This window comes from Macrobrachium nipponense, chromosome 15, assembly GCF_015104395.2.
Source record: "Macrobrachium nipponense isolate FS-2020 chromosome 15, ASM1510439v2, whole genome shotgun sequence".
Classification (NCBI taxonomy): Eukaryota; Metazoa; Arthropoda; class Malacostraca; order Decapoda; family Palaemonidae; genus Macrobrachium; species Macrobrachium nipponense.
Window position 1 is genome coordinate 66,717,880 of NC_087208.1, and position 22,413 is coordinate 66,740,292.

Genomic DNA, 22,413 nt, shown 5'->3' on the forward strand with positions numbered 1-22,413 from the left:
TGTCAGAGATTCAAGGCCCTGGTTTGCCCCTTCAATGACCTTAACATTTCCACATTTTTCCTCGGATCATACTATTGAAGGAAAGCTGTATACACATCACATACTCATTGGCCTAACCTAGTATGTTCTGCTCAAAGATTAGTCACAGTATTATAATAACTATTGTATAATTCATAACTAAATAACTAAGATTCAAATGTTCTGTTTACTACCTTTGACCAGGCATTATGGCATTAGTAAAAACAAAAGCTTGGAATTCAAATGAACACAAATCCACACACATATGGTGGTATCAAATATTTGAACACTCCAGTTTCTATGTATCAGCAAGCATGAACAGTTGTCGAACACTGTACTGAAATACAGTACTAGTGCTACTTGTAAAAACATAAATTACTAAGTAATGCATAATCTGACCCCTGTAAAAGTTTTTTTAAGCTTTTTACCTTAAGGATAATATTCTCATGAGAGCCTCTGAACCCCTTACAAAAGAAATATGTCACATGAAATGCTAAAAACTTTTTTTCTTGTGTGTAGTTTTCATCAACACTATATCATGGCTTACTGTTCCATATTTTCCTGTATGACTACAAAGTGAAAGTGAGTACAACAAGATGACAGTCCATTTCAGATTGCATAAAAATACCTTACCACAATCCTTGAAACTACATCAATAATGCATTTGAAATCAATGTCAAAACTTGATTACTCATCTCAAAAGCTAAATTTGGAGAAGGTACTCTATAACCTAAATAAAACCTAATTTCTTGAATAGGACTTGGGCTTCATTTCTACTGGCCCCATTATTCACACATACAACTGTATATGAACCTACCTGCCAAAATGTAACTCCACGTGGAACAGGCTATTAGCAAACTGTTGATGTGATAAGAAAGCACTAAATAATTGTCATTCTAAAGTCTGCATTAACTTTGAGTAAAATTTCCTCCTATACAGTACTTCTACCTGCAAAATATTCAATAAACAAGACAACCAGCATTAGAATGACAATTTTCAACTGAAAACATAAAACTCATTTTGAAAATGTTAACTATCATGTGTGGCTATATGCTGATGTAAAATTTTAAATTTTGCCAAATACTTATTTCTGTTATGTACTCGCCAATCCTTTCTGTTGTTGTCATTACCAAATGTTATCCTTAAAAATATTCTATCTGGCAGTAGGTTGACAACAGCAAAAATTATTTCTCAAGTCACATTTTCTCCCTTGCAAAGCAATTGTATAATTAGCAACACTTTCAATTGATATGGTACCTATGCAACGAAGCAAACATTTTGCTAACAATTAGATATTCCACTCTTTAATAGCCCCATTTTTCTTACCATTTCTTCACGAGTACACATCTTCAGAGAGTTAGTGCAAAATGTGAAATCCTAAAAAGGAAAAATCATACCATAAAATCTTTCAAAATATTAAAAACTCAAATTATCAGGGGAGTATTGAATACAGAAAAAATAGTGTTTGAAAATTTGACTATATTAAATACATACTGAAAGAAAATAAAAATAAATTTTTTCCATAAAATTTTTTTATACAAAACATGCAACAAAAAAGGTACAAAAAATTTTTAATTAGGAAATAATCTGTATTAATGTAAAAAGAAATTGTGAAGAGCTGCATTATTCTTTTTCATTTAAAGCCATGGTGATTTCATTTTGGAATTACCTCACAACATCAAAATCAAAAACATCTTTGGAATCTAGCTTACTCAGACAACACATATTATCAACACAATGGTGCTCTGTTTACTGTCCTTACAAACATAATGTCTATGTTGTTATCCTTTCGAATTTAGTCTATAAAAATTTTACCAACAAAATTTACAAAAATAATCACTACTTTTGATGCATAAAACTTCAAATAAAACTTTCTAACATCCTGTAAAAAATTGTGAACCATATTCATTTATGGTGAGATATAAATCTGCTTTTTATGTACAAAATATACAATTGGAGACTGCTATCTACATATTCGTATTGCATATTTTTTCCAAAGATTTACACAAGAATACCTCAGTTTTTGTATGTGTGTGATGCTTTAGCTTTCATTTCTGCAAATTTGGCAGTAAAGTCAACACTGTTTTCATTGTATACAGTTACCAGACTAGGCATAGGTAGTTCAGATGGGTTGGACTGAGAAGCCCCACGCGATGTTGACCCCTTAATAGGGGAATCAAAGTGACCAAGAAAACTTGAAAGAGAGAAATCATTAACTTCATTATTCAGCCACTGGTTATCACCCTGCTGAAGAAGGCGAGATGGAGAAGGCGGTGGCGATGGTGTAGACGTATCTAAAGCTGGAAAGCCAGAAATTTCAACACTCGATATTCCTTCAAGAACGTTACTAACAACACCCCTGTTCCCCGACTCGGTTCCACAGTCTAAATTGTCCATATTCAGTGCTCCCAAAATTGAGGAGTCCAGAACCTTCGGCGGTTGTGTAGCAGATGCTAAAAGGCCTGAAAATGGAAATTAACATTACCAAAACTTACCCTTAGTATCTAATTATTTCAAACAAAAAAATGTCCTCTAACTTTAATACTAAAACCATACAATCTACCAATCCAAGTACTATATGCAAGAAAAGTGAAGATACAGCTTTCTTAAACATCGGACACATTTTGCTCAATACGTAATGCCACACATGGCAACACTAGAAAGGGGGCAGAGCTTTAATGTAATCTTGTTTGTTGCTTTCTAGTCCAGTAACTTTAAACCATAAAGATTCTGTATAAGTCCCCTAACCATTTATACTTGAATGCAGTAACTACCTCTATATTATTCATTAAAGTTAGCTTGGTAATGTCAGTTCAGAGTAGAAAATCAATCATCCTTCTTTTAAAAAATACCATGAAACCTTACTCAAATGAGGAGAAATTCATGTGTAATTACAAACAAAATCCAAAATAATGAGAATTTTTTTTTTTAATCTTTGGGCAATATCCAATGGAAATCATGAGGAGTAATACAGGCGTGAATGCAATATTATGATGAAAGAGAGAGGGAGAAAGGAAAAAAAACATAGGCCTAACTATAGAAATACTCAATTCATTATATTTTCTTTGAGAGAGATTGAGTAATAATATATTTTAAAATATTTTTCTAGAAGTGGAGAGAGAGAGAGAGAGAGAGAGAGAGAGAGAGAGAGAGAGAGAGAGAGAGAGAGAGAGAGAGAGAGAGAGAGAGAGAGAGAGAGAGAGAGAGAATTATAGTACTGATGGTGCAATTGTGATAGGAAAAGGCTAGTAATTTTTGATTTCTTGATACTAGTATAGTCTCTATTTTTGAAAATCAATTTTCATCCACAAGTAATTCACAAAAAAGCTATCCACAAGTAATTCACAAAAAAGCTGTGTAAATAACTCAATATCTACTGCATAGGCAATCAAAGTTTTAAATCATGGAAAATCCTCATGTATTGGGAGATCTTTCAGTCTCACAGCAAAGTAATGTAGCGGTTAGCTGTGTTTGCTAACTCTGAACTGCTTGTAATGGGAGCAGGGCTAGAAAATCTTCAGATTCACAGGGTAATTTAACCTTGATAATGATAAAGATTTCCTTTTAATAACAGTAGCTTTGTAAACAGCTACTAGCATTCGATCCATGTGACCAAAGTGAGAAAGCCTTTACGCCATTATCTAGTGACTACCTGAAGTACTCGGGCTCCTCCTCACATCATAGAACATAGTCTTGGGGATTTAACTATGTTTGTTCAACCTACCTTAGCCATCACAACACTGACTGCCACTGACGTCAACTAACTTTAAACACTTTGAAATAAAACCATAAATTTGTAGGAAACTAAAACAATTACCATTACTGCTTATGATGATGCAATAATAATCCTGTTCATAAAAACGTGTAAATATTGTCGTTGTGATATGGAGTAACACAATCAGCTAATCCACACACCATCTTCCAGATCTCTATGAATGAATCCATCTGAGAAATTCCAGTTACTTCGGACATGCATGGTGTTTTTAAGTACCAGAACATTTTTGTTTTGCAGACTTAATACGTATTTGATATAATTTGTACTGTATTTTCCTATTCTAAAGCAAATTTACTGAGATTACGGGTTATCTGTAAAAAAAATAAAATAAAATTGAAATTCGATAAACAAAAGCCAATGAGAAGTGTATCATCACTTTTCTTGCCAGCAGTACATTGGCCAAAGGCAAATGCAAAATATTTCATATTTATAAATATTGATGAACCATATTTCTGGGTTCGACCTGTGTCTGCCGGTGAAAAGTTCCTGTAGCTGACTTTTCCAAGTATAAATAGATTCTAAATATACCAGAGAAAAAAGCTAGCATGGTATGCTGAGGTAATTACCCTCACGCGAGCACCCAAAGGGTTTCGGGTATAAAGTACAAGGCGAGTGGAAGCCACTATTCACAGGTTTTCTGCCAATTAGAAGATTCCTTTCCAAAATCCCTCTCATGGTAAGAGCCGTTGCAAAGACTAGGGCCGTTGCAACGGTTACTCCTCCTTCCTTGCTCTCGCTACTACTATCCGACTCGCGCGCCACCTGCATTCTTGTATTTCGACATTGTACCCAGTGCACGCATTTTTTGTTGCTTCCGTGTTTTCTCCACTTTAGCGATGGCATCTTCAGAACTTCCTCCTTCTTATACAGTTGCGGGGCTTCCTGAATTGGTCTTCGGCCCCTTAGAAATGTATTGGGGGCTGTTGGCGTGTCCGCCATTTCGGGAGCATCATCAGAACGCGTGGAGTTCTGGTACACATTAACTTCCTTTTAAATTTAACACAGATAAAAAAATTTTATTCATACAATCATCAAAAGTATCTTATATTACGTGCTTAATTATTATTCGAGTTAGAATTGGTTCGTAGAGAGGCCTAATGCGCTCATGACGTACTCTGGGGTTTAAAGACTGAGGTTTTAAAGAAAGGTTGATTAGTTGTCCGCCATTTCGGGAGCATCATCAGAACGCGTGGAGTTCTGGTACACATTAACTTCCTTTTAAATTTAACACAGATAAAAAAATTTTATTCATACAATCATCAAAAGTATCTTATATTACGTGCTTAATTATTATTAGAGTTAGAATTGGTTCATAGAGAGGCCTAACGCGCTCATGACGTACTCTGGGGTTTAAAGACTGAGGTTTTAAAGAAAGGTTGATTAGTTATAATGAGACACACCGCCACCCCGGGGCTTCTCAAGAGCATGTTTGAGCCTATCTCGACATAATATTAACATACTGTACATGTAAAATCGGTAGGCTACTAGTAGCCTATCGCATTTATCACGGGACAGGAGAGAAGAAGCCTTCTTTCTCCCTCTCCCGGTGTGAGTTTTGCATGGTTTACTGTTTAATACGAACCAAATAGATGTGAAATGTGCAAGTAGATTTAATACCACTGAAGAGGTTGGAAGAGTTGCTTGCCCCCCCTGGCTTAACCGACCAAGCCTAGGTTGGGCTTGGAAGGTAGGCTAGGTGTCCCAATCCTGTACCCTTTATGCCTCTCCCCCTGCTGGTGCTATGGTGCTAGAGGGGGGGAGGATATCAAGGATAGAGAACCTCTCTATTCTTTCACATTGTTGGACCTATCCTCCCTGCCGACCTGAATAAAAAAAATTCGAATTTAGTAGGTTTGGTCGAGGGCTAGTGTCCACATTATGATGTCTTAAGAGGAGATTTGGCCTAACTGCCTGGTTCCGTAGTGATCTTGGAGGGTTAGGCTAGATCCATACTGGGTAATCTCCTTAACCATAGATACAACTCTTCCTTGATACCTCATTATTAAATTTTATATAGTACTATTATTATTATTATTATATATTGTCTGTATAAGTGATCTGGTTTGTTTTCGTCTTGGCCTAGTCTCCTTTAGTACAATCTTTAGTAGTAGGCCATATCCCCCCAGTCGAGAGCGATCACTGATCGGTTGCTGTACCAACCATGAAGAGCCACAGGCCCAGTCGGACTACCACCCCTGCATTGGTAGGCTACGCAACCTCCAATAGGTGTCCATCTCTGATCGGGCCGCTGGCCAGGCAAACACGAACGACCCCCCCCACCTAGCTTGGCTCTGCCGGACCCTGGCAACTCGCGGTGCTAGTAGTCTTATTGATGAATGACCACTCGAGTTTTTACTCACGTGGGAGAGAGAGGAGGGAAAGTGGGGTGAAAGGGAAGGGGGCTTATTGGTCTATATGTAACCCCTTGTCTCCGAGTGGATATATACGCCGGCATAGCGGTCTAGTACCACGCCAGCTGGCGGTCATCACTCTGGATGGCACAGCTCCGCCGCTCGACGGTCTATCACTCCAGTTGTCCGCCCCCGACTACGGACTAGATTAGGAGTTACGCTCCCCCCGATAGAGGTAGGCAGGATTAGATAGGAGAATTATCTCCCCCTGATCCGCCGCTTCGGTCTGTGCTGCCGGCATTACTTAGGACAATGAGAGACGAGACATTGAGTAGACTAAGCTTTGAGGACTTTACTAATGGACATCTCCGGACCTTTAAGGGTACAGATGGAGAGTGGCTCACCCTCACATCCACTACCGGAGTGTTGCTCTAAGCTTGCCGGAGCTCCGTTCCTGTTCTTGGGCGCTCTCCACTCCGGTGGAGGCAGTGAATAACATGTAGCCTTCTGATTCGGTCGACCATAATAGAGATGAAGTCCTTCCTCTTCTCCGGTCCGGCGGATCTCAGACCCCACATACCAGACATACATCTACTCCCCAAGAACGGCATCAGGAGCAGGCAGATATACTTAAAAGTTTTTCTATAATTCATTCAGTGAGTTGAAATTGTTAGTGAGTAAGGCTTGAACCAATATCTAGGTTAAGTTGCATGTTCTCGCCAGAGTTAGCACCAACTCTCCCCTGAGGCTGATACGTACTCATTTGAGATTTCAGCTTACAGAAGGTACGTTGCCAGACGCCAGGGTGCTCCGCCTCCCTTGGCGAAACTTGTGGACATGAGGTGTGCTACTCTCATGCGAACTGCGCGGTGCAATTTGGCAGATACATGGTCTGGCACCCGGAGGCGTGCACCATCTGCTACGAGATGATGTCCCTTCTCACGGATGAGCAGGTAAGTATCTTTGCTACATCATCGGTATGAAAAATTTGATTATAATAAACTGAAAAGTTTAACAAATATTATCCCCTGAGTGGAAGGTTAATTCGTTCCCCTCTCTGACAGACTGCCGATGACATCTGCCATACCGCCAGGATTCATTTGAGATGTTGGGGTCTCCGGGTTCGGGAGAAATGCGCCGCCAGGACAGCCGTATGTACTTGACTAAAGTCTGGGCTCCCTTCTGTTCAAGGGGTCCCCATCAACGTCTGTTCCGGCGCAGGTGGCCGCCCCTATAAGAGCAGACATCCAGGCAGAGACGATGCCCCTTCCGGAGGAGCAGGAGGACTTGATGGCAGGAGAGGTGGCGGCCATCAGCATCCACATGGAACCCATGACCATTGAGGAGGTAAGTGAGGCAGGGAGTCTCCTTAGTCCTACTCCTTCTTCTTCTTCCTCTTCTTTCCTGGGCTTCTCTAAGCCCACCCGTACTTGGGAAGGATCGCTTTCGGTCGTTCCCAAGATCAAATCGGTAAAACCAAAATCCCTGCCAAAGGGAGCAAAACCAGCTCTGTCAGCGGCGACTGAGTCATCTCCGGCCCCCACGGCCGTCGACTTCATCGGCTAAGTCGCCTGCTGCCAAGGATTCTCTCCCCCCCAAGGGGTCGAGAGCCAAGTCCGCCAGATCCAAGGCGACGGAGTCTGGTTTCGATCATGAGATGCTTGCTAACCTTCTAATGTCGAAGGTTAGGGAAGCAGTTGATGAGAGGTTTGAGTCGTTACGACTCGCCTCGGGCTCTGACATCTCCGGCCAGGCTATAACATCTTTGGTGGCCGAGAGGATCAGGCCCCTGGAAGATATGATGACCGGATTTCTCCACTCCGGATCCCCGGCGCTGGCTATGTCAGTGCCGGATGCATCAAAGCTACCGCCATTTCATAAGAACAACCCGTGGCAGTTAGCTTTACATGCCCCATTTTCGGATGGGAAGTTAACAATTGAAGGGTGCGGAACCCATCTGTTGGAGGACTTTGAGCTCTTCCCAGTGGGTCTCCAATTTCCTTTTCCCGGATTTGTCAGACTAGCGGAACACACGCTAGTTAGAGTAGACAAGGTCCTGAAGGAGACAGTGATCTTCCCTAGGGACCAAGCCCAAGCTATTTGGGCGCGCACCCTCACCGACTGGGACTGCGTCAACACTAGGTTGACGCCACACAAGGGTACCTTCACCATGTTTGTGACCCCAGACGAGGTTCCGTCGCCCTGTACAGACAAGGTAGCGGAACTAACTTTGCAAGCAGTACTAAAAGAGACAGCGGCTACCTCTCTTCTCTTCCCCGCAAGTAGGGAGTTCTGGATCGAAGCCCCGGCCACGTTTACATCATGTAAACTGGACCCGGATTGCGCTTCCACTTATTCTCCGAGAGGTTGCCTAAAATTTCGGACCATTTAATCAAGGCGGAATTTGAAGCAAGGACAAGATTAGGAAGATCTATCAACTCCGTCACTACGGCGGAGTTGCTAGCTACCACATACCGAGACGAACAGGTGTTCCAGGTTATGACGAAAAGTCTACTACAGACTTTCCAGTCGGACCTCTACGACTTTGGGATGGCAAGGGGACCTTGCAGGAAGTATGTCCTGGCAGGTACCTCCATAAGGCATGAGCCTAATAGGCTAATAAAATCCTCAATCTGGGGAAAAAACCTGTTCCCGCAAGATGAGGTTAAGAGCATCTCTCGAGAGGCAGCCAGAGCCAACCAGAGCCTCCGGGTCCGGTGGGGACTCCCCTTCAAACGGAAGTTTGAGACCCCCGGACAACAAACCAGACCCAGGAGATTCAATCCTTACCAGGCCTCCCGTCTGCAAACAGTTGTTCAAGCGGTTCCTGTCTCACAAGTTGGTAAGCCTTCGACATTGAAGGCTCAGCCGCAGCAGCAGTTTGTCTTACTGCAAACTCCGCCGGCCAAACAGCCTTCAACCTCCACAGCTATTATAATTTCCCCAGCCTTTAACCCGGCCTATGAAGCAAGGGATTCATTTCACAGCTACAGCAGGCATGTGGGAAGTAGCAGGGCCAGAGGTGGCTCCCGGCTACGAGGCGGACCAAGGGGTAGAGGTTTCCAGGGAGGTAGAGGTAACAGACCTGCAGCCAATCAGTGAGAGCCCGCAGGTAGGAGGGAGATTAATCTCTTCCGGGACCATTGGACCTTCAGTCCATGGGCCCACAGTATAGTCTCCAAAGGTCTGGGGTGGAAATGGGAGAAAGGAACCCCTCCGCCAATAAAATTTTATCAAATACCAACGGCGGACCTTGTAGAATATACCAAAGATCTCCTACAGAAGAAGGCCATAAAAAGAGTGAAAGGACTAAAATTTCAAGGACGTCTGTTCAGTGTCCCAAAGAAGGACTCAGACAAAAGAAGAGTGATTCTGGACTTGTCCCGTCTCAACTCATACATTCATTGCGACAAGTTTCGCATGTTGACAGTCTCGCAGGTGCGGACCTTACTTCCCCGTGGGGCCGTCATCACCTCTATAGATCTTACAGACGCTTACTATCATGTTCCAATAGCAAGGAACTTCTCTCCATACCTAGGCTTCAGGCTAGGAAACAAGGCTTACTCATTCAGAGTCATGCCGTTCGGGCTCTACATTGCGCCCAGGATATTCACCAAACTAGGAGAGACAATAGTCCAAGAACTAAGAACTCAAGGGGTTATGTTAGTAGCCTATCTAGACGACTGGCTCATTTGGGCAGCCAGCGTCGAAGAGTGCCGCAAATCGACAGCCAAAGTGATAGAATTCTTGGAATCTCTGGGCTTCCAGATAAACAAGGAAAAATCTCGGCTGGTTCCGGCTTCCCGCTTCCAATGGTTGGGAATCCAATGGGACCTAATAAGACACAAGCCATCTCTTCCACCCAAGAAGGCCAAGGAGATAGCAGCAGATAACAAAGAGTTCCTCAAGATCAAAAAGGCATCTCGGTGTACAGAGAGAATCCTGGGTTCGCTACAGTTCCCGTCAGTAACAGACGTCCTATTAACAGCCAGATTGAAGGACATCAATCGAGTCTGGAGAAAGAGAGCCAACATCAATCTCAGGGACAAGATTTCAGTAATTCCACCTATTCTGACAAAGAGGCTTCATCCATGGACGAAACACAGAAATCTGGCCAAGTCAGTACCACTGCAATTCCCTCCGCTGTCTCTAACCATCCATACAGACGCGTCACTGAGCGGCTGGGGAGGATATTCACAATACAAGAAAGTACAGGGAATATGGACGGATATGTTCCGCCAGTTCCACATCAATGTTCTAGAAGCCATGGCAGTTTTCCTGACCTTAAAACGACTAACTCCGGCCAGGAACAGTCATGTGAGAGTAGTCTCAGACAGCCTAGTGGTGGTACATTGCATAAACAGAGGCGGCTCCAGGTCAGGCAATCTAAATCACGTGCTAATTGCAATATTTTCATTAGCAGCGAAAAATCATTGGCACCTGTCAGCAACTCACCTGGCAGGAGTAAAGAATGTTATTGCAGATGCACTTTCCAGGACAACCCTGCTAGAGTCAGAATGGTCTCTGGACAGGAAGTCATTCTGGTGGATTTGCAATCAAATCCCATACCTTCAAGTAGACCTACTCGCCACAGAATCCAACCACAAACTACGCCACAGATGCGATGTCCATAGACTGGAACAATTGGCAGAAGATTTATCTATTTCCACCGGAGAATCTTCTGATGAAGGTCCTGCACAAGCTACGATCTTTCACAGGACAAGTAGCATTAGTGGCACCCAACTGGCCAAAGAGCAACTGGTTTCCACTTCTTCTAGATCCCTCGTCCAGAACTGACACAGATAGTACAAACTCAGCCTGTGTTAGCTTCCTCAAGAATTCTGAGTGCCCTAACTTTATGGACTTCATGAAGTTTGCAGCCCAAAAGGACACTAGTATCAATCCACTTAACATTTTATTTATAGAATCAGATAAAAGAGAATCAACGCTCAGGCAATATGATTCAGCAGTCAAGAAGTTGGCCAAATTTCTAAAAGACTCAGCTGCTCATAAAATGGCCACGAATCTGGCAATTTCGTTCTTTAGAACTCTATTTGAGAAAGGCCTAGCCGCTAGTACCATTACAACAATCAAGTCAGCCTTAAAGAAGATTTTTCAGGTTGGCTTTAATATTAACTTGTCAGATGCATACTTCTACTCCATTACTCCATTCCAAGAGCATGTGCCCGCCGGAGACCAACGGACCGCCCTCATACGGTCTCTTAGTTTTTTAATGACATACTCAAATTAGCCTCAGACACCAATAATGAGTCATGCTCTTATATAACCCAGCTTAGAAAAACTTTATTCCTAATGGCCATGGCCTCAGGTGCCAGAATATCTGAACTCTCGGCTCTCTCTAGGAATCCAGACCATACAGAATTCCTCCCATCGGGGGAAGTACAGTGGACCCCCCGTATTCGCGTTCTCCAGATTCGCGGACTCACACATTCGCGGATTTCTCTCGGGAACGTTTCCCTGGATTATTCGCGGAAAATTCACGCATTCACTGTATTTTTCTATGATAAATATCCACAAATTCCTGGTTTTTTTGATGAATTTCATCATAAAATGCACTTTTTGTGATAAAACTATTAAAAAAAACCATGTAGGAACATTTTTAGTGGGTTTTTCTTGAGTTGTAACTAACAAAATAGGCTGTTTTTAGCATTTTTATAGGGGTTCCAAACATTCGCGGATTCTAACTATTCACGGGGGGGGTCTGGTACGCATCCCCCGCAAATACGGGGGGACCACTGTATTACTATCCCCAGATTGGAGGTTCTTGGCTAAAAATGAGGACCCACAAAACATGGGTTCCATGGAAAATCATCCCTATAACACAGGACACATCATTGTGCCCTGTCACTACCCTTAAATCCTTCTTAGCCAGAACATCCGAAAAATCTTCAGACCCCCTTATCATTAGAGAGAAAGGTGGTACGATTTCTCTTAAAGGTATTAGACAAAAAATACTCTACTTTATTAAACAGGCCAATCCGGATTCAGTCCCACACGTCCATGATATCCGAGCAGTGGCTACCTCCATTAACTACTTTCACAACATGAATTTCGAGGACCTGAAGAAATATAAGGGTTGGAAATCTACAGCAGTTTTTAAACGCCACTATCTAAGAAACCTAGAGACCCTTAAATTTCCAGCAGTTGCTGCAGGGAGCATAGTCTCCCCTGAATGATGAATCTTGTCTAAATCCTTTCCTTAACCTTTGGTCACTTCCTTCCCCTTAATACTCTCTCCTTCCTACCTGCCTCGCTCGTATTCCCTACCAAACCTCTCTCCCCCGGGTCGTGACGGTTTGGTTGTCATCCTGCCACTGGAACATGTATATAGTGTTGAGCCCATAATTGCTTTATGGATCTGCCTGTACATACCCTGTATATTTCTCCAGATACCATGCTTTAAAACTGTATTATATTATTTTATTATTACTAGTTCTAAGCCATAGTTTAAGTCCTAGTATAATTAGTAAGTAAGTAAATTCCTACCTCATTATGCATTAAAAATTATTCTTTAAATGAACCTTAGGTTTCATTAACCCCTTATTATATATTTATTTGGTATCCGTTGAGCTTGGATGGGGATTCTCTGATACCTTTTCACCGGCAGACACAGGTTGAACCCAGAAAAGGGATTTTGACGAAGGAAAAATCTATTTCTGGGGGAAGACCTGTGTCGCCTGGTGAACCCAGCCCTTCTATTTTTCTTTCCCCACCCTTAACCAATCCAAGCTAGGGTGTCTATTCCAGGAATGCAGGTGGCGAGCAAGTCGGGTAGTAGTAGCGAGAGTGAGGAAGGAGGAGTAACCGTTGCAACGGCTCTAGCCTTTGCAACGGCTCTTACCGTGAGAGGGATTTTGGAAAGGAATCTCCTAATTGGCAGAAAACCTGTGAATAGTGGCTTCCACTCGCCTTGTACTTTATACCCGACACCTTTGGGTGCTCGAGCGAGGGTAGTAACCTCAGCATACCATGCTAGCTTTTTTCTCTGGTATATTTAGAATCTATTTATACTTCGAAAAGTCAGCTACAGGAACTTTTCACCGGGCGACATAGGTCTTCCCCTAGAAATAATTTTTCCTTCGTCAAAATCCCTTTTAGAGGAAAATACAATGTTTTTATAATAGAAGACATTTTTCTACAAAATCCTTAAAAAAAAAAAAAAAAAAAAAGAGACTCATTCTGTTTGAAAGGCTCCCAGCTACATCCTTCTGACAGATTTTGAAAGCAGAATCACTCTAACCCTAGTACGTATAGGAAAAGTAGTGCCAAGCTGGTTGAAAAGACAGCTGCTACAATTACATTACATACAATAATTGTCAAAACAGACATTAGAATCATTATTTGTTGAAACTACTACTACATCTATGCATTTGATATACAAATATCCAGTCATTACTGCAAATGGCAAGACTGCCTCCAATGTCCTACAAGGAGTCCTTTTGTCCCCGATGAATATATCTGAAAAGTATTGTAACACAGGAACGTTATAAGCAAGGGACTGCTTGTATTTGGGACTGAGTAGTTAATTGGCGGCACGGTGCTACTGAGTCGAGTATGGAAGTTCACTAAAAATATGAAGACTACAGTTGATATCAAGAGGAAGATCTCCGACACTGAGTGGAGGAAGGTCTGGGATGGAAAAAAAGAAAAAAGGTCTTCATCCAGGGCACTGACTAGGCAGAAAAGGATGATAAAACTGAAGCACTTAAATTAATCACCCCTAGTAGAGGTAAAGGTAAGCTTCTCTCCAGAATCACAAACCAAGTATGCTTAGAAAATATCAAAAACCATGGCGCAAGCCAGAAAAGTTCAGGAAAGCCACATTTCACTCCTCCATCACCAAGATCACCAGCATACAGTACTTGAGGCAATAGTGAAGCACATAAGCAGAGCTAAGAGAAAGGTTGTGGCAACTAGCTTTGGTTACATTCTCTGTCAAAGAAGAAATGCATGCCAGAAGCAAGCTAGGACCACCAGGAAGTCACTCATACCAATTCAACAGTGCCAAACTTTGTCTACAGAATTTTTTGTACATATGAATTTCAGCAGCTGTCTAAGGGGTCCATCAATGCATAATAAGAGGTGAGGCATTCTTAGCAATCAACATGGTGAAGTAAAGTAGTTAAGCCTGTGAAACAAGCCTTCAAGTCAGTAAATTTTTGAGGGCACTGGTCCTGCAGAGGAAGGTGATAGGTCATGACCCTTGCTGGAACACAATCTTCAGATGAAAACCGTTGTGGACTGATAAACTACAAACCCAAGAGGGCTCCAAAGGGAAATCAGTCTGCAGAGAGAGAGAGGACATACACACACACACACACACACAGACTAGTTATGGGAAAAGGTGATAAATATGTAAACACAAGGGAACTCAAAATAAAACTCAAGTAATGAATTTGCTCCATGCTTGAATTCCTGGAGATCAGAAGATTCCACTATAGCACTATAAACACTACAAATAGTTTTCCACATTTGTCATAGTCAAGATAAAATGCTTAGAAAATTGCCAAAGAAAAAAAAAATACTAGGTCAACTAAAGAAGGGAGCAGAGAATGTTTCTTTTGGAGAAGATGTTTCTTTTACAATATGTACGTTCATGCAACAAACATAATGAACTCACTTTACTTCTATGTCAACATTAAGAGTTAGCAAAATAAACTTGATTAATGACAACCACTCAGAGTTGGAAACAAAAAGTCAGCACCTGAAGAAATGTACTACAAAAAATAATTTACACAAGATATCAACTTTTTGAAGCCACATTACCTCAGCCAAATGGCCCGAGATTTCCATGAATTTAGAGGATAAGATGGAAACAGCATCAGCTATCAACAATTCCACATAGTTTATCATCTAACCAGTGCTTTTCACTTAACATTCAATTCAAGAGATTTATTGAAAAATGTACTTCTAAACTGGTAGCCAATCAATAAATAATGATAATGTAGCTGTTAAGTTAAGATGTTATTATTAAGTTATTTGTATATTATACAGAGATCACTTCAGTATGATCATGTCATTTGTAGTGATTTTCTACAAAAAAAAAAAAAAAAAAAAAAAAAAAAAAAAAAAAAGGAAGTTGACAGTTAGCAACAGACACCTTGGAAGGAAGCTGAGTTTACAGTCTCGATTCAGGAGTCTTTGTGCAAATATAGTTGGGACCTTAACCCACTTGGCCTCTGTTCTTAGACTTGGTAGCCACTCCAGAAGAAGAAAGAGAACCATAGCATGATAGGTGGAAACAATCAAGAGAATTTTACGTCCAGAAGAAAGAGAACTAGAACTATAGCATGATAGGTGGAAACAATCAAGAGATTTCTCCCTCCAGAAGAAAGAGAACCATAGCATGATAGGTGGACACAATCAGAGATTTCTCCCTCCAGTGAGTGCAATCAGGTTCTGCTCATTCAGAACTCTGTACAAATATGAAGATGGCTCTGGTTCAGCTATTCACTTCCAGAGAAGAGAATAGACAAAAACCTTATCTGCTGCTTGAACATGCATGGCCCAGAGAACTTGCAGCAATGAGCGAACAGGTTCTGCAAGCGCATCCACACACAATTCCTTAACAGGTACTGCCCAAAGCTGCTACAAGCGCCTGGCCACTAGACCAAGCACAGGCAGAACTAGGGAAAACACAAATGCGCATCCAGATATGCTCCCTACAGCTCACAGAGCAATGATGAGGGAACAGTCCTTATGTTGTTAGTGGACACACTCAGGAGAGGCTGCCCTGCCAGAGATACCAAGACCATACATCATCGATCGCTTACCCCAAATCCTCCGCAAAGATGAATGCATGCAAAAAGTCCACATGGATTTCTTACCTAAGGCTTTGGAACCACCCCCCACCTCTCTCTTCTCCCAGTAAAGGAGAAGAGAATCTAAGGATGAAGAGAAAGACCAGGATAAGCTCGGGAAAGATGATAACAAAGATAAAAACAAGGAAGAATAACAAGCGCACTTCTTCCCTCTTTTCTCACAAGCCAAGCTCACCTTCCACACTGACAGGCTGGTTGAGGCTAGAACCAAAGATGTCAAAGCATTTATCATAGGGTCAGGACTGAAAGGACAATTCCAACAAGAGTACTCCTTTAGTGCAGACAAAGCAGAAGCACTGTATCAGTGGCAGACACTACAAGACAAGAAGGCTTAGGAAGTAATGCCTTTTTCTCCATCACCAAGTTATCAAGGAATATGATCAAAGACAGACTACCTGGAATATTCAGTGCATGTACCCAAGGGTTGAATATTTCTAGCTCTGTGGATTTGGGATTCAGCTGAATATGAGGACAATAAATTGCTGGAGAAATCTTTGTTTCTTGAGGAAAGGCCATAAAAAGACCTCTCTGGAGCATGACAGCAATCCTTCCTAGATAGGGAAGCTCTCTTAAGGGCCCCATAGACATAATGGTCACCGGATCTGGTCATCTGAACTGGAAGTATATATATAATATATATAATATATACAATATATATATATATTACATACACACACACACACACACACACACACATATATATATATATATATATATATATATATATATATATATATATATTATATATATATATATATATATATGTGTGTGTGTGTGTGTGTGTGTGTGTGTATATATAATATATATATATATATATATATATATATATATATATATATATATATATATATATATATATATATATATATATATATATATATATGCATAGTCTAGTAGTATATAGTCTATATGATCTGTATATATGATCCATTAAAGCAGAATAAGCCCTTAAGCTACGGTTCTGTAGTCACTTTAATTTCATTTTAAGTGTGGAAAATACATATAATATATATATATATATATATAGATACATATATATATGGTATTTATATGCTAAAAATCACAGTAGATCCATGTGACTTCATTAAATAAGCCTATCATTTTCCTGTGGTATTTGCTTATTATAGATATTATTATTATTATTATTATTATTATTATTATTATTATTGAAAAAGAACCCACAAAATCACTTTGTAACTTGTTTACTTCTAAGTATTTACATTTAGTTTTACTCCACACTTGAGTACTTTCAGGCCCTGTCTGTGGCCCATTCTCTTGAGAATGGGCCACAGACAGGGCCTGAAAGTACTCGAGTGTGGAGTAAAAACTAAATGTCAATACTTAGGAAGTAAACAAGTTACAAAGTGATTTTGTGGGTTTCTTTTTCAATCTTCAGAAGAAAACTGAAAGAAGTTTTTGTTTGGATTATTATTATTATTATTATTATTATTATTATTATTTTATATATAATAAAGATAGATAGACAGATAGATATATAGAGATAGATAGACAGATAGATATATACCTATGTGTGTATGTTATGTATGTATGTATTGAGTGTGCATGTTATATCTGTATGTATTAGTAGTACCAATGTTTAAATTACATTGTTATTTTGTCACACATAAAATAAGTTTATGATACTACTTTCAATAATATTTAAATTCTACTTGTTTAAATAAAAACTGTAAAGAAAAGATTTGAAAACTGAGCTTTTACTTGGCTACAGAACCGTAGGTTTAAGGGCCCATTCTGCTTTAACAGAACTATAGACCTACTGTATGCTAGACTGTATACCACTAGACTATGCAAGATGCTGTGTTTGTAACATCGTTACTTTTTACCTTTGTAAACTTGTGTTGAATAATAATTTGAATAATTGTTTACATGTCTTTGAGATTATGTACCCAACGAACGACTTGTGGCACGTAAGCAAAGTGTGCCCAGCAACCTCTCGTATGGTGAATTTGGTTGTCTCATACAAATGTTTTTTTTTTTTTCTATAAGAGGGGAGACTATATGTAATAATTCCATGTGGGTCTGCTTGTCTGTTCTCGGGTAATTAAACCAGTCACCAGGGTAAAGTTTAAAATCAGTAAATAAACAATCGTGAGAGAATTTATTTCATTTCTTCAACCATAGTTCAGTTCAGGCTCTCCTTTTTTGCTGGGGTTTTGCAGTTTCTGCTGCTAAAGCGCAGTCAGTCTATAGTGTCATCATTGAGCGGAGCATCCATGCCCTCACTCTACCAGATCTCGGCAAACTGAAGTGAATCCAAACGTCTATGGGCAACGCACATGCCGGAGACAGAATGGAACCTGATTCGCCGGTGAAACCAGAGAATATGACAATTTGTCCAAAATTGCATTTTTCCTAACTATACAAACCTGAGGTCCTTTTACAATAGGAAGGTACTAGCGGCAGCTGGATAGGTCGTAAGCTTTGGAACAAGGGGTTCGGTAGTTAACTGCTTGTCCGACAGGCGCGCGCGCGCGACTGGGAGGTAAACAAATCACTTTTGCTTTTGGCCCAAGCAAAAACTGCAGAGTGAGGGGTGGCATGAGGTGGGACTATGTGTAAAAGGACCTCAGGTTTGTATAGTTAGGAAAAATGCAATTTTGGACAAATTGTCATTTGTTCCGACACGGCATACAAACCTTCGGTCCTTTTACAATAGGAAGACTCACTTCTTGGTGGGAGGAATCTGAGTCTTTTGTGAACAGACTGGTGTTCGCCCAACCTTGGAATGCCTCCCTGGTCGTAAGAGCGAGGGAGGGATCCAAGCCTCTGTCCGATTGATCGGGGTGTGCACCGCAGGATCAATGGTCAGACCTCTGGACCAAGTACTAAGAGAGAGGCAAGCCTATCTCTTCGTACCAGCAAACAAGAACAAGTTCCTATTTGCAAGAGGCAACATAAAGTTATGGTTTGTCTCTTGTTGGCATCCACTTCCCCCCCCTTGTAGGAGGAAGTGGTGGATATTCGCTCCCATCCCTAGTGAAAGGAATAGGATGGGGCTCTGTCGAGTAGCTCACCGGCATCTCGTCCTTATCCAGCAAGGTGATGACCGTATCCCTCTACCCACAGGTAGAGGGGGAGAAAAAGATAGGAAGAGAAGCCAGTCACTCTCTCATTCACTTATCTATTCTTACAGTCACACCAGGACTCGATGCTGTTCAGCCTGCTAGGGTCTGTTTGTTAGCTACACAACGTGTTGAGCAGCCACCACGGGTCCCAAGGAAAACGATCCAAGGACCTGTGGGCAATATCCAAAAGGTAGAAGGAGGTGCCAGTGGTCTGGTTGTACCAGACCCCTGCCTTCAGTACCTGCGCCACGGAGAAGTTCTTGTGTAACTCGAGGGAGTGTACTTCTAGGTCATCTTGGTGCTGACGAAGAGTCTTCAACACTCAGCCTGGGATGTCGAGTTTCTTCAGAAAGCGCGGTCGCGCTTTCACAGGACAAAGCAGCATCTCCTTCGCATCGAAGGCGGTGAAGTCCATTAGGGAGGGGATTGTGAAGGACTCTAACGATCGTCAGGACCCGAAGGGTTCAGAGTCTTCGCTACGAATTCGGTACGAAATCGAGCGTCACGAATCCCCATCCCCTGGATGCTTGACTTCGCAGGAAAAGTCATGCAATTACCTCAGAGGAAAAGAAGGGAATGGTCGTATGACCTATCCCTCTTCTCGACTTCGGTGATGTCCTGTACCCATACTGGTCTATCCGTCTGCAGCGAAGTTGTTCTTCTCGGTAGTGGATAGGACACCGACACTCAATGGTGGGTGTCGATGGTGGTATGGGTAACTGTGACAAGCCGTTAGGACGAAGAAAAGACTGTTATGGAACATCCGAACTAAGTCCACAGCGAAGTTCGTAACAGACTTGGGCGCTCTGACAGCTGCCGACTGACTGCGTTCGGTAGGAGGCAAGTTGTCCAAGTACCCGAGCAAGTCACGTGACCTTCGCCTTAAAAGGGTTATGCCAAGAGACTAAACAAATAATTTGTTCGTCACCGATGCCAGAAGGCAAGGTGATGACTCTCTTAAGGCATGTGCCCAACAGGCGAAAGTCAATTGCCTTCTAGAGACCGAGGTCCCTGATGGCAAGATCTCTCATAGTATAGTTGATTCTCGGCTAAGGAGAAACAACACTGTGTCGTTGAAGACGAAGGTGTACAGAAAATGCAACCTACGTCTTCACAGCTGAACCGAGAGAAGGATTCTCAAGATTCTGAACCTGTGCTACAAAGACTGAGAACGCTAACCGCTATTCATTGCTGTCCAGGTGAGGATCGTAGTTGCAATAAAAGCGGAGCGCTTTTCAGTAATGAAGACAGGGAAATACTGCCTGAAGAACTGCTTCTCATGGGCTGAACATTTGGAAGTAGAGCTGTCAGGTCGGAGAGTAGGCGATGTCTTCTGACATATCTGTTATTCGGGGCGAGCAATGAATAATTGCACACCTACGAATACGAGATATTTTGAAGACAAACTCAGATGTCTGCAAAAATCATTCGCATTATCGCGGTGCGATGCAGCAGGTGACTAGTACAGACTTCTGTTACCGTGCGGTAAACAGAAAGATGAAAGAGTCCAAGAGATATCTCTGTTGAAAATTCTCGCAATGTCGAAGGCGATGAAATCGAGAGTCACAGCAGTAGATGGTCCTTCATTATTGCGAGAATCCCCGTTAATCAGAGACCTAAGTCCATGATTGTTGGGCAGAGATACGGTTCGGTAGTCAATCAAACCAGGGGAGAGAGACGTAACCGACCGTTCATCTCCGAGACCTAGCTGATACTGAGCCGCTATCAGGCAGTTCAATACGCAGTAGCTCTCGGTGACTCGTCATCCTGAGTTGCCAGGTAATCCATTATTCCACGAAGGAATGCGTTCGGCTAGAACCATCGAGCATAAAGAATACGCTCGAGCAATTATATTTAACCGAAACGGATTTCGGTAAATACAAAAGCTGATTTGGTGTTGTAATGACAATACCAAGTATCTAAAATCGAAACTGATAACTGCTGGGAGGTTGCAGGCAACCCCGAGTTGCAGTTCAATTAAGATACAATTCGTCTCGGTCACAAACCGTAGAGTTAACTACGGTATGCGCCTACCCCCCGGACAATTCAACTGTTAAAAGAATCATGTCGCGAGGGTATATACGTAGTATATTTGTAGGTTCTGTACCACGACCTCCATCCTAAATTCTTTTCCTCTCGAGGAATGAGAATAAGGATTGGAGATCGACCGCCTTCGTTCTCTAGTCAAGAGAGTGAAGGAGAAGTCTTTCCCAAAGGAAAGCTTCAATGGTGAACAGAATACCGAAGACGATAGTTCAAGCCAAACTGGAAGTTCCCGTCCGTTCTTCTCTATTCCAGGTTAATCGCCTACTGTGAGATACTCTTCTTTCAGCAGCAGTCTTCTTCCAAATGCTAGAAATTACAGGAATTCGAGCATAAGCGAGGTTCCCGATTATCGTGTAACAATTATCGGGGATTCTCGCTCACTTTGGACCGTGGTCTCGCCTAAGTGTTTGGAGATCGTAAAAAACTCGAACACTCTGAGTGCGCTAGAAATTCCTTGTAGAATTCTAAGCACTCTGCGAAAACCCCCCACCGAATTCGTCAAACGATATCGGCTGGTGATCCTCCCGATTCCCGTAGAAATCGAGAAAGGGGCAGGATCCCTCCTCAACGACCGGGGCTTACGTCAGGTAGGACCCGAAGGTCCCCCGGTAGCGCAGCCCCTAACGTGGGATCTTACAGAGAAATCTCTGTAGGATCCCTCCCCTTTCCCTCGTAGCCGTAAGGAGAGGGAATGGGGGAGGAATTGGATACTGGCTCGCCTTCCCAGCGGAACTAGCAGTTGGAGAAGAAAAGGAGCAGTCATCGCCTTACGGCGATGGCCTCTCAGAGCCTGGGAAAACGTATCGTCAGGAGAAAACGTTTTCCCGAGGAGGGTTACGAACTCATACTGTAGGTAAGGGTCTGCCGCCACTGTGAACGTCGTCTGGGTGGGGCTGATCGACACCTGACAGGAGAGAGCCGATACCGTCCTCCGACTCATTCCAGTCCTCGTCGAGGTCGAAACCTCAGGAGGACCGAAGGGGTATTCAAATACGGTGTCCGAAGACACGTAGAAACGCCTCTGTCGCAGTAGAGGAGGTGAAGTAGCTTGTTCGACCGGCCAGAACTGAGAGAGCCTTCTTGTCCGGAGACGAGAGACTACCTGGTTCAACACAGTCGGCAAGCTCCGATCGCGGCAGACCCACCGTCGATTTGGGTTCCCTCTCGGGCCCCAAAACGACTCGAGCCGAGACGTGGCTCTGCTGGTGGGAGCGGCGATCCTTCCCCGAGGTCGTTGTGCTGACGAATCAGCGCCATAACCTCGGCAAAGTTCCTCTGGATCTCGGAAGTCACAG

At 42.3% G+C, this 22,413-nt stretch overlaps 1 protein-coding gene across 1 annotated transcript in view; it reads right to left on the minus strand.

Annotated features, from left to right (window-relative positions):
- Nucleotides 1-1,477: 1,477 nt before the first annotated feature.
- The window catches only part of LOC135195029 (serine-rich adhesin for platelets-like), a 155,544-nt gene continuing 134,608 nt past the window's right edge, over nucleotides 1,478-22,413 (minus strand). Inside the window, exon 15 of the mRNA XM_064221342.1 lies at nucleotides 1,478-2,480. Coding sequence (XP_064077412.1) covers nucleotides 2,035-2,480 — 446 coding nt within the window. The 3' untranslated portion in view covers nucleotides 1,478-2,034. The remainder of the gene's footprint in view (nucleotides 2,481-22,413) is intronic.